General features: G+C 37.2%; 1 protein-coding gene across 7 annotated transcripts in view; it reads left to right on the top strand.

Annotated features, from left to right (window-relative positions):
- ANK3 (ankyrin 3) overlaps positions 1-12287 on the top strand; it is a 720826-nt gene that overhangs the window by 108935 nt on the left and 599604 nt on the right. For all 7 annotated transcript variants that reach the window (XM_061161588.1, XM_061161586.1, XM_061161587.1 and 4 more), the window contains exon 2: positions 6184-6222. In XM_061161588.1, coding sequence (XP_061017571.1) covers positions 6184-6222 — 39 coding nt within the window. The remainder of the gene's footprint in view (positions 1-6183; positions 6223-12287) is intronic.

The following is a 12287-nucleotide window of genomic DNA, read 5'->3' as shown; positions in this document are numbered from 1 at the left end:
ATTTCTCTGTCAGTGGATGTTTAGGTTGCTTCCATGTCTTGGCTACTTGTCATTCAGATGACGTCTTAACAAGATTCTCAGGCTTCCTCTGGGGGGGGAAAGGGATCAAATGGTAGGAGCAATATGTTTTAGAATACAGACGGATTTGAGAGGGGCAGCATCTGGGGTTCCTGTTAGGGAGAAGAAGGATGTATGGCTGATGAAGGAGCTCTCCCAGGAGGGGGCAGAACTACCCAGAGAAAGAGTATGGTCTGGATAATTACCTTCTAGAAAGCACAAGAGTCAAATTTATTTGAAGTTTTTAAAAGCTGCAACTTTCTTCTATCCATAGTTTTTAGGTCCTGTCAGTAGCAATTTTTCAATAATTGCTAGTTAAATTATCCTAGAGCAGCATGGAAAGATATGTATTTATTTGGGATCAGGTCAGTAGAAGGAAAACTTGCCTTTCCGAAATGCAGTGAGTCAGAGGGTAGGGAAGAACTTGGATCAGAGCTTGGGTGGAAGCTATGAGAAGGAAAGCATATGAGCCAAATCTTATTCAAATTTAGCTTTTAGTCAATTGGGCACTTTCAACCATAATGGGTCTACAAAGGAAAAAGAAAGGCTATATTCTACTCTGGTGTGTTCCTTCTACTCTCCTTCTTTTATCACCATTTCTATCTCCTCTGCTAACTCCCAACCCTCTTTTTACAAGAGTTTCTATTTTGCTTTAAAGCCCTATCCTTTTTTACCTCTAGGGTTTATGCCCTCAGTGGACGAAAGTTATGGAAGTTCTTTGTTCTCTCTGTTGAACTGATGGCCAGGAAGGCTTCTCAGCCATGTCTCTGTATCTCTTACTAAATTCTCTTTCCAATACAAAATCAGTGAGTCTTGAAATATTTCTGCAAATAGTAATGAATGATCTACATTTTTGGAAACAAATCTTTTTTGAAGGTGATAGTGAAAGTGTTGTTGCTTAGTTGTGTCTGACTCTTTGCGACCCCATGAACTGTTTCTCAACAGGCTCCTCTGTTCATCGGATTCTCCAGGCAAGAATACTGGAGTGGGTTGGCGTGCCCTTCTCCAGGGGATCATCCTGATCCAGGGATTGAACCTGGGTCTGCTGCATTGCAGGCAGATCCTTTAACATCTGAGCCACCAGGGAAGCCCAATTTTTGAAGATATTTTCAAATATATAAGTATAAAGAACAGTATAATAACCCCCATGTGTTCATTCCTGGATTCTACAGGTATCAACATTCTCCCAATCTTTTTTCATCTTCTCCCGACCCTGCTTTTTTTCTGAATTATGTTTTTTTTTTTTTTTTTTAAACATAGTTTACAGTATTGTTTTACAACTTCAATGAAGTGAATCAGCTGTTGTTGTTCAGTGGCATAGTCACGTCTGACTCTTTGTTACCCTATGGACCACAGCAAGCCAGGCTTCCCTGTCCTTCATCATCTCCCGGAACTTGCTCAAACTCATGTCCATGGTTATGTCATCCAACAATCTTGTCCTCTCTTGTCCCCTTCTCCTCCTGCCTTCAATCTTTCACAGCATCAGGGGCTTTTCTAATGAGTCGGCTTTTTGCATCATGTGGCCAAAGTTTTGGAGCTTCAGTTTCAGTATCAGTCCTTCCAATGAATATTCAGGACTGCTTTCCTTTAAGATGGACTGGTTGGATCTCCTTGTAGTCCAAGGAGTTCTCAAGAGTCTTCTCCAGCAACACAGTTCAAAAGCATCAATTCTTTGGCGCTCAGCTTTCTTTCGAGTCCAACTCTCACATCCATATATAACTATCGGAAAAACCATAGTTTTGACTATGTGAACCTTTGTTGGCAAGGTAATGTCTCTGCTCTTTAATATGCTGTCTAGGTTTGTCATAGCTTTTCTTCCAAGGAGCAAGTGTCTTTTAATTTCATGGCTGCAGTCACCATCTGCAGTGATTTTGGAGCCCAAGAAAATAATCTGTCACTGTTTCCATTGTTTCCCCATTTATTTGCCATGAAGTGATTGGAATCAGCTATAAGTATACATATATCCCCTCCCTTTTGGACCTCTCCCACCATCCCACCCATGTAGGTCACCACAGAGCACTGAGCTGAGCTCCCTGCACTATATATACAGCAGGTTCCCACTATTTTCCATGTGGTAGTGTATAAATGTCAATCTAATCTCCCATTTCATCCCCCCACAGTGTCTACACCTCTGTTCTCTACATCTGTGTCTCTGTTCCTGCTCTGCAAATGGATTCATCTGTACCACTTTTCTAGATTCCACATATACGTATTAATATATAATATTTGTTTTTCTCTTTCTGACTTACTTCACTCTTTATGACAGTCTTTAGGTCTATCAGCATCTCTACAGATGACCCAATTTTGTTCCTTTTAATGGCTGAGTAAAATTCCATTTTTTATATGTACCATATCAGCTGAGAAATTAGCTATCATTTATTGCATTACTTTTTAAAGAGGCTGTTTCATAAGGTCTAAATGAATTTATATGTCTAAGTTTGGGACAGAAGACATTGCTGAGTTGCAGATTGACTGCATTATGGAGTCATAGAATGATTGCAATGTAAAATGAAAAGGTATTGAAACCAGACAACTTGGATGTACATTCAAGCCCCACTATGACTTTGGGCAACTCATGTTACCTCTTTAAAATTCAGTTTTCTCTGTGGGATGAAGACAAAAATATTCAACCTCCAAAGAATAGGAGGATGCTTCTTCAGTACCATAAGAACTACCTATTTTAATTCCATTGCCAACATCCAACTCATCATATGAGAGCCTATAATTTTAATTACAAAGGCTGAGTGCCTAGAATTTTAATAATGAAGGCTGAGTGCTTTTGTTATTACAAGATTGATGCTTTTGAACTATGGTATTGGAGAAGACTCCTGAGACTCTCTTGGACAGCAAGGAGATCAAACCAGTCAATCCTAAAGAAAATCAGTCCTGAATATTCATCGGAAGGACTGATGCTGAAGCCGAAGAAGCTCCAATACTTTGGCCACCTGATGCAAAGAGCCATCTCATTGGAAAAAACTCTGATGCTGGGAAAGATTGAAGGCAAGAGGAGAAGGGGACAACAGAGGGTGAGATGGTTGGATGGCATCACCAACTCAGTGGATATGAGTTTGAGCAAGCTCTGGGAGATAGTGGACATGGAAACCTGGCTTCTTGTGCTGCAGTCCTTGGAGTCACAAAGAGTTGGACACGACTGAGTGACTGAACAACAGCAAGAATTTTAATATCTTAATCAGTTTAAAAAAAAAAAAGGATATTTGTGCTCATCATGACTTTTAAACATTTTTTGGAAAGTTTTGTTCTTTGTATCACGGCACAACATGCCAGAGAGAGTATGAGAATGAATTATGGGAAGAAAAGAGCATCCTAAGAGTAACTGAAATGAGAAGTGGGTTGGGCCTATGTAGAGAAAAAAACAGGTGAGGATAAGCAAGAAAATGTAGAAAAAGAGGTTGGAGATACTTCTCCTATCATATACTATGTGTTATTTCAAGTTTACACTGTGAGACCAACAAGTGACAGATAAATCAGAGGAAGAGAAATAGCCCTGAATCTGATGTTCATTTACTGACTTATTGAGCACATGTGCTGTGTTACACTGAAGTAAGTGCTTTCTGTAAATTTTCCAGCTTAATCCTTACAACAAAACTGTAAGATAGTGTTTTCTCTTTTTGCTTTTAAGGAAAAATAAGATTCAGGGTAAAAAACGCTTACCCTGAACATTAGAGCTCAAATTGTACCTCAAAGCAGCTACTCTCACAGTGAATCTTGTACAAGTGAACTGGGAAGGAATGAGTGATTTTTACTGTGGTGTTGGGGGAAAAGTCTGAGAGATGGGATCATCGGAAATCACAGAAGTACTTGCCTCATGCCATACCTACAGTAAATTCTACACAGATTGAAAAAAAAAGGAACCAAGGATAAAAGGTGATAGACAGCAGGGTTGGAGGACAAGTAAAAGAAAACGTAAGTAGTTATTTCATTGAAATTGAAACTTTGAAAGTGGGGAACTTTCTAAGCATAGAAACCATGGAAGAAACCACCAAAGAAATGATTGATATGCTTGGTTACATAAAATTTCAATTTCTGTGCATTGAAAACCATTATAAGTCAAACCTAAATGCAAAAATTGAGCTGGGAAGGCAAATGAAAATGTGTATACAATTGTGATACACAAATGATTAATATCTTTATTGTCTAAGGAGCTCTTACAAATCAATAAGAAAACCACAAGTTTCCTAAGTTAAAAATAGTCAAAAGTAATAACTGGAGAACTACCATAAAATTTAAAAATTACTCAGAAGCAGTGATAAGAAAAAATAACTAAAATTAAAAGCAGATATTTCTGCTATGAAATAAAACTTTTATAAAGTGTTAGGGTTTATTTGTGAACATTTTTAGAAATAAGAACTGAGCTGCTCATTGTCCTTTTTGGTGGGCGGTCTATAGATTTTTATCTTTTTGGTGAGCAAATTATAGACAAATGTCATGGAAAAAGTTTATGCCTTTTCTTCAGAAATTCTATTTTTGTGAATTTCACTTGTGAAAATTAGCTAATATAATGTCAAAATTTTTATGCAAGGATATTGTTGCAATATTAGATGTATAAGAAAAAGAAAAACAAGACAATTTAAATAATAAATATTAGAAAATACTTGAACATATTTTGTGAATATGAATATTCAAATGTTCAATCTGTTAAGACTCTGTGTGTGTGTGTGTGTTTTGGCCAAGTGGCATGTGGAATCTTAGTTCCTGACCAGGGATCTAACCTGTACCCTGCTGTGTGGGAGCACAGAGTCTTAATAACTGGACCACTAGGGAGGTCCCCAAGATGGTTTTTAGACTATTTTATATATATATAAATGATTCATTGCTAAGGGGAAAAGGTAAGACAAACTGTATATGCAGTATAATCCTAAATCTTGTTTAAATTCCATGTGTGTGACTTTGTATATTGAGAGGGAGCATCAAGAAACAACAGAAGATGTTAATTAATTAGTTAGTTAATTAATTAACAGATGTTAATTTCCTTCTAAATGGTGTAGTCATGATTAGTTTTTATTTTCTGCATTTTGCCTGTTTTCTACAATGAATGTAATATTGCTTTTATATTTATAAAATGTTACTAACATTATAGAAGTTGTAAAGATTAAATTTAAAAGTATGGCTGAAAAAATATGGCTGAGGATAACGTTTTAGGAATGTTAATTTTATTTTCCTTAAATGGAACCTCAGATAGAAACTTAAAATTTCAGATTTGATTTTTTATGATTTGATAGTGGATTTTTAAAAGCTGACAGATTAAATAATCTTTGTGACATCAGTTTTTATAAGGTTGAATTAACTAATACAAGTGTCATTAGAGCTAAAGGTCCAAAGCAGAATGTTCCTTTTTTTGCGTTCTACGTATATAACCTTTGATTTTTGTTAGAATAATTTTCATCTTACACATTACCATATCCTGATAGGAAATGAGCTAAGATCTTTTTTTTCCCCTTGATGGAATAAAGTTAGCATTTTGTAACAGCAGAAAGTCAATAGTAACCTTCATCTTGGAGTACCTGTATTCATAGTGGATCCTTAGTTTTCTCTTTTGAGTTTGTAATAACATCACAGGGGCCGTGCCATCTTTTGCGTAATCCGGCTTTTGGCCTTTGCATGCCTTGTTATTCTGGTTCTTGGTAAACAATATTTGGAGTAATAAAGTTTGAGAGAGAAAATGGGTTTCTTGTAATAGCTGTGAAGGAAAATGGTATGGGAAAATGTTCCACTATGCCAATGTTTTCACATAGAGGAAATTTTTTTGCATTATCTTATTATCACTGTCAAAGTTATGTCTCATGGGCATATTCATTTTAAGTTCAGGGTCATACTTTTTTTGTGCATTTTGCCCAACTTCATCTTTAAAAATTCTTTTTGGATTATTGATGCCATTGATTGGGTACGTATACTTTGGAGCTCTTCTTGATTGCACAGTTTGTCTAAGCATTTTCTGCAGACACCTTTCCTGTAATCCATCATATTTCTTCTGTTTTTCTTTGTGTCCCCTTTTAAGGCACTTTCCATGTTTTTAAGTCCGTTATTAATAAGTATTTGTTAACTACTGTCCTGATAAATGCATGAAATTCCTTCATATTTGCTAAATGTTGGTTTCTTTATTTTTAGGGTGACTATGGATCCTACTATTCGCAGAGCTCTAGAAAGGTAAACAAAATGAACACTGACTTCAACAGATAAAGTATTTTTGGTTTACTTTCTTTGTTGTAATTGTAAACATGAACTCAAATGAATTTTTTATGAGATTCTGCTTTTAACTAGTTTATTGCTTTTTAAAAATTAGAGAATAAACTGAAAGCTTTTATAGTTTGCCTAGTGGGTTACCTGGACATGTGTTCAGACTAAGATGGTACCTTAAAGGTATTCAATGTGTTCCACATCTGGTCCTCAGCTCTGCAGTCTTGAGGTTTGAGTTTATGGCATGTGAGAGCAGTCGTGTCCCCTGGAGACTGATACAGTATCAGTTTCTCTGTTTATGGTGCCATGAAAGCCAAATGCTGGGCTTACCTCCTTAATATATTCTCTCTCTCCTGTTTAAAAAGCCTGCATGGGAGTCTAGTTATGGTCAGTCATTTGCTCCTAGATCTGGAATTAGAATGAGGAGAGAGGACAGCCATTTTGAAGACTTAATAGTGAAAGACTTGCTAACCATGATAAGCTGATGTGTATGTCTAACCTTGAGGGATGTTCTTCTTAGTGGGCTGTGCGGGTACCTTTTCCCATATAGTGATGAGTACCGCACACATTACTTTATTGCACTTCACTTTATTGTGCTTCACAGATGTTGCATTTTGTTTTTGTTCTGTTTTTTGGTTTTTTACAAATTGAAGATTTGCGGCAAGCGTGCCTTGTGCTAGTCTATTGGCGTCATTTTTCCAACAGCGATTGCTTACTTTGTGTCTCTGTGTCACAGTTCAGTAATTCTTACAACATTTCATACTTTTTCATTACTTTTATTATGGTGATCTGTGTTCACTGATCTTTCATGTTACTATTGCCATTGTTTTGGTGCACCATGAATCTTGCCTGTATAAGATGCTGAACTTAGTATAAATATGTGTTGACTGTTCCACTGACCAGCGTTCCCTGCTATTTCTCCCTTTCCTTGGGCCTCCCTATTCCCTGAGAACAACAGTACTGAAATTAGGCTAATTAATAAGTTTATAATGACCTCTAAGTGTTCAAGTGAGAGGAAGAGTTGACATCTCTCACTTTAAATCAGAAGCTAGAAATGATAAGGCTTAGTGAGGAAGGTATGTAGAAAGTTGAGATAACCAAAATCAAGGCCTCTTGCTCCAAACAGCTGAGTTGTGAATGTAAAGGAAAAATTCTTGGAGGAAATTAAAAGTGCTACTCCAGTGAATGCACAAATGATAAGAAAGCAAAACAGCCTTATTGTAGATCTGGAGAAAGTTTTAGTGGTCTGAATAGAAGATGAAACCAACCACTACATTCCCTTCAGCCAAAGCCTAATCTTGAGCAAGGCCCTAACTCTCTTCAGTTCTGTGAAGGTTGAGAGAGGTTAAGAAGCTGCAGAAGGAAAGTTTGGAGCTAGCAGGGGTTGGTTGATGCAGTTTAAGGAAAGAAGTCATCACCATAACATAAAAACTAAGTGAAGCAGCAAGTGTTGATATAGAAGCTGCAGCAGATTATCCAGAAGATCTTGCTAAGATGAGTAAGGCAGTTGCCCACACTGAGAAATAGATTTTCAATGTAGACAAAACAGCCTTTTATTGAAAGCAAATGCCACCGAGGACTTTCATAGCTAGAGAGGAGAAGTCAATGCTTGTTTCAAAATATCAAAGGACAGGCTGACTCTCTTGTTAGGGTCTGACGCAGCTTTTGACTTGAGTTGACAACAGAGCTCATTTACCTTTCCAAAAATGATAGGGCCCTGAAAAAGTTTACTAAATCTAGCCTGCCTCTGCTCCATAAGTGAAACAGCAAAGCCTGGATGACAGGACATCTGTTGGCAATATAGTTTACTGAATATTTTAAGCCTACTGCTGAGATCTACTGCTCAGAAAACAAACAAACAAACAAAAAAACATTTATTTTAAATTACTACTGTTCATTGATAGAGTATTTGGTCACCTGAAAGCTCTGATGAAGATAAAATGAGATTAATGATGTTTTCATGCCCGCTTATACAACATCCATTCGGCAGCCCAGGAATCAAGGAATAATGTTAACTTTCAAGTTTCATTATTTAAAAAATATATTTTATGAGGCTATAGATGCCATAGATAGTGATTCCTCTGAAGGATCTGGGGAAGTAAATTGAAGACACTTCTATAAAGGATTCACCATTCTAGGTGCCATTAAGAACATTCTTGACTCATAGGAAGAGACCAAAGTATCAATGTTAATGGGAGTTTGAAATAAGTTGATTCCAGCCCTAATGGATGACTTGGAGGGGTTCATAACTACAATGAAGAAAGTAACTGTAGATGTAGTAGAAACAGCAAGAGAACTAGAAATTGAGTCTGAAGATGTGACTGAATTGCTGCAATCTCGTGATAAAACTTGAATGGATGAGGAGTTACTTCTTATTGGTGAACAAAGAAAGAGGTTTCTTGAGATGGAATCTATTCCTGGTGAAGATGCTGTAAAGACTGTTGAAATGAGAAAAAAGGATTTATAATATTACATAGACTTAGTTGATAAAGCAGTGGCAGGGTTTGGGAGAATTGACTCCAATTTTGAGAGGGTTCTGTGGGTAAAATGCTACCAAGCAGCATTGCCTGTTACAGAGAAATTATTCATAAAAGGAAGAGTCCATAAAGGACTTCCCTGGCAGTCCTGTGGTTAAGATTTCATGCTTCTAATGTAGAGGGAAGGCACAGGTTTGATCTCTGGTTGGGGAACTAAGATCCCATATGTCACATAATGCAGTCCAAAAAAAAGCAAGAGGAGTCCATTGATGCAGTAAACTTCATTGTTGTCTTATTTTAAGAAATTGTCATCTTTAGTAACCACTTCCATGATCTGTCAGCAGCCATCAGCATCAAGGTAAGACCCTCTACCAGCAAAAAGATTACTGATTCACCAAAGGCAAAGATGATGGAGAGCATTTTTTAGCGATAGAGTATTTTTAAATAAAGGCATGTGCATTGTTTTTTTTTAGACATAAAGATATCACACATTTAATAGACTAGAATGTAGTGTAAACATAGCTTTTATATGTGCTGAGGAACCAAAAACTTGGTGTGACTTGCTTTATTGCAATATTTGCTTTATTGTGATGGTCTGGAACCAAACCCACACTATCTTTGAGGTCTGCCTGTAAAAGCTACGGTTTCCCTCTCAGCTTCCTATCTTTCTCAGTTTCCACCATTGATCTTTCCACATGCTCATAATGTCCACTAGTCTTTCTGTTTTTAGTCTGGGAGGTATCATTCTCTCCAACTGTCAAGCAGAGGCGAAAGTCAGAGTTGTATTTGAATGTCAGCTCTACTTGGCTCTAGGCTCTTGCACAAGGTACTGAATGTTTCATTTCCCTTATTTGAAAACATATTAGTAAGAGTCCCTATCTCACAGACTTGTTGTGAGATGAAACATTTAACTCAGTGGTGTAATAAGAGCTCAATAAATATCAAACAATATAATTCAGGTTATCATGGTTTAGTGTTTATTCTAAGGTGAATTCTGCACACATATGTATAGATTTGATTAGGTTGAACTGTGTGAAATTGCCATTTCGGCATGTCAAAACACCAGCTATTTGTATGGCTAAACCCAATAATAACTTCTAATTCTTGTCTACAGAACCTTTAGTTATTTTGCTTAATACATGTTATTACCCTAATTGAATATATAAGTGCACTTGAATTATCTTCTTTAACCCATGTTATTTTGTTGTTGTTCAGTGAAATGGCAGAATAATACTGATTTTGGGGTCATGAACTAGTCATAATAATGATGATGTTGTCTATTGAGATTTTTCCAAGTCAATCTGTTTCTCAAATGGGCTCATCTTTAAAAGAAAATTTGAAGTACAGTTGCTTTACAATGTTATGTTTCTACTGTACAGCAAAGTGAACTGGAGGGTGTATATTAGGATATATACGTAAATCCCTTCTCTTTTGGATTTCCTTCCTATTTAGGTCACCACAGAGCATTTAGTAGAGTTCCCTGTGCTAAACAGTAGGTTCTCATTAGTTATCTGTTTTATACACAATATCAATAATGTATATATGTCAATCTGAATCTCTCAATTCGTCCCATCTCCCCATCTGCCTTAACATCCATACGTTTGTTCTCTGTATCTATGTCTCTATTTCTGCTTTGTAAATAAGATTGTTTATACCCCCTTTTTTTTTTTTCAGATTCCACATATGTGTGTTAATATATGGGCTTTGGTTTTCTCTTTGTGACTTTGTGACTTACATCACTCTGTATGAGTGATGTCACTAGGTCCATCCATGTCTCTACAAATGACCCATTTTCATTCCTTTTTATATATATGCTACATTTTCTTAATCCATTCCTCTGTTGATGGATAGCATTGTTAATAATTGATACCATTTTCAGAATGAGCAAAACACAAATTTTACCAATACTCTGAGAAAGAACAAAAGTATACGTTGTTATGTTTCAGGGTTGAAATTTTTTTGTTGATCTTAAATCTCTCATGAAAATGAAACAACTACTCATGAATGGATTGAAAACCTTCTTACTCTACTTGCTGTATTCTATTTCTTGCTCTATATAATACTTAGGTATTTGTGCACAGACTGACCTCCTTAATTTAGCCTTTAGCCCTTTAAACAGCTTCTGAAATGAATGTGTGATCACGCTAACCTTCTGTAGCAATCTTTTACACATTGTTTAAATGTTGTCATTACTGAAGTCCTGACTTTCTACCAGGGATGGTATAAACCAAGCCCCGAGGCAGCTATTGGGAATGTCAGGCTGAAATGATTTCTCTAGAGGCTCCAAGAGCATCAGGAATTCAGTTAGGTGAGTGCTCAAAACTGACTGGGGCAAGAAGAGGCTCAGAGTTGATGCCTTTTATCCCCAAAGTGAAGGATTTCTTCTGCTTTACATTTTTAGGATCTTGTGAGTTTCTCTTCTGGCCTTTGGTTTTAGTATAAATTCAACCATCTAGGTGCTTTGGAACCTACCTGGCCTGTCAGCTGAGTTTCAAAGAACATACCAGGAATCAGAGATCTGAATTCTGAAGATGAAGAGGCCCCTCGTTACTTGGTACCCACTCCAGCTCCTTCCTTTCCTGCACTTCATGTTCAGCTCACTCAGCCAGCCAGCAGGGGCCCCCAAGAGGCAACATAGGATCCTTGCCATTTCTTGTTTGTTTGTTTTTTATTGAATCTTCTCACCCAGTTAAAATATCAAAGTCTTCCTTGGATTAGAGAATGAGGAGATATGATTTCATGGTGCATAAATTGAAAAGGTAGCCTGGGTGAGTTCTGAGTTTGAGATAAAAAGAGCATCAGTAAAAATGAAAGGAAACCCATTTAATTATGTCTGTTATTGGACTCTTTCTTCCTCCTCCCCCACTACTTTGATAATGTATTTTTGTGGAATGTGAATCAAATGGCAGCATTTAAGAATCCAAGGTCACTTTTTAAATCTTGTCCGCTGAAGACTTGCCTAGACAGGCTTTTGATTTAGATGTTTGTAGATGTGACTTGACATCATAGCTAGGTGTGCTGTCAGAAAGTTCGATTTACTTAATAGAAAGGGTAGAGTAAAGCTTGAGCCTCTCTGATAGAACTCTTTTGTCTTTGAACTGAGGAGTATGAGTAATCAGGAACAGTGCTTCCTGGTGGCAGGTGAAGTATGCATTCTGAGGACTCAATTCTAAGAACTGTCAGAATTGACTCATGCCCACTTTAATGGTATGGGTTACAATGACGCTGACTAAAAATATCAGTGATTGGTGGTGTTTGGGAGAAAGTGTGTCTTCCTCGTACATTCAGAACAGATCAGAGCTGCCACCATGCAGACACCCAACTGCCCTGAAGGTCTTTTCAGGGAGAGACTGATTGACATGAGGTTCAGATGTGAAAGCGCTCTGGCTGTTCCTGCTTGTCACTTCCCTTAATTCAGGACTGATCTGAAGGCTCAGACATGTCTTTCCTTTTTGCGCCTTCAAGTGGGCCCTTCTTGACGGTGTGTGGTCAGTAGGAAGGAAAGATTGGTTTTCAGTCCCAAAACACTTTTTTGTGACATTCAAGAAAGAAATGTTT

This window comes from Dama dama, chromosome 15 (assembly GCF_033118175.1).
Source record: "Dama dama isolate Ldn47 chromosome 15, ASM3311817v1, whole genome shotgun sequence".
NCBI lineage: Eukaryota > Metazoa > Chordata > Mammalia > Artiodactyla > Cervidae > Dama > Dama dama.
Note: the sequence above shows the minus strand (reverse complement) of the source record. Positions and strands in the feature narration are given on the sequence as shown.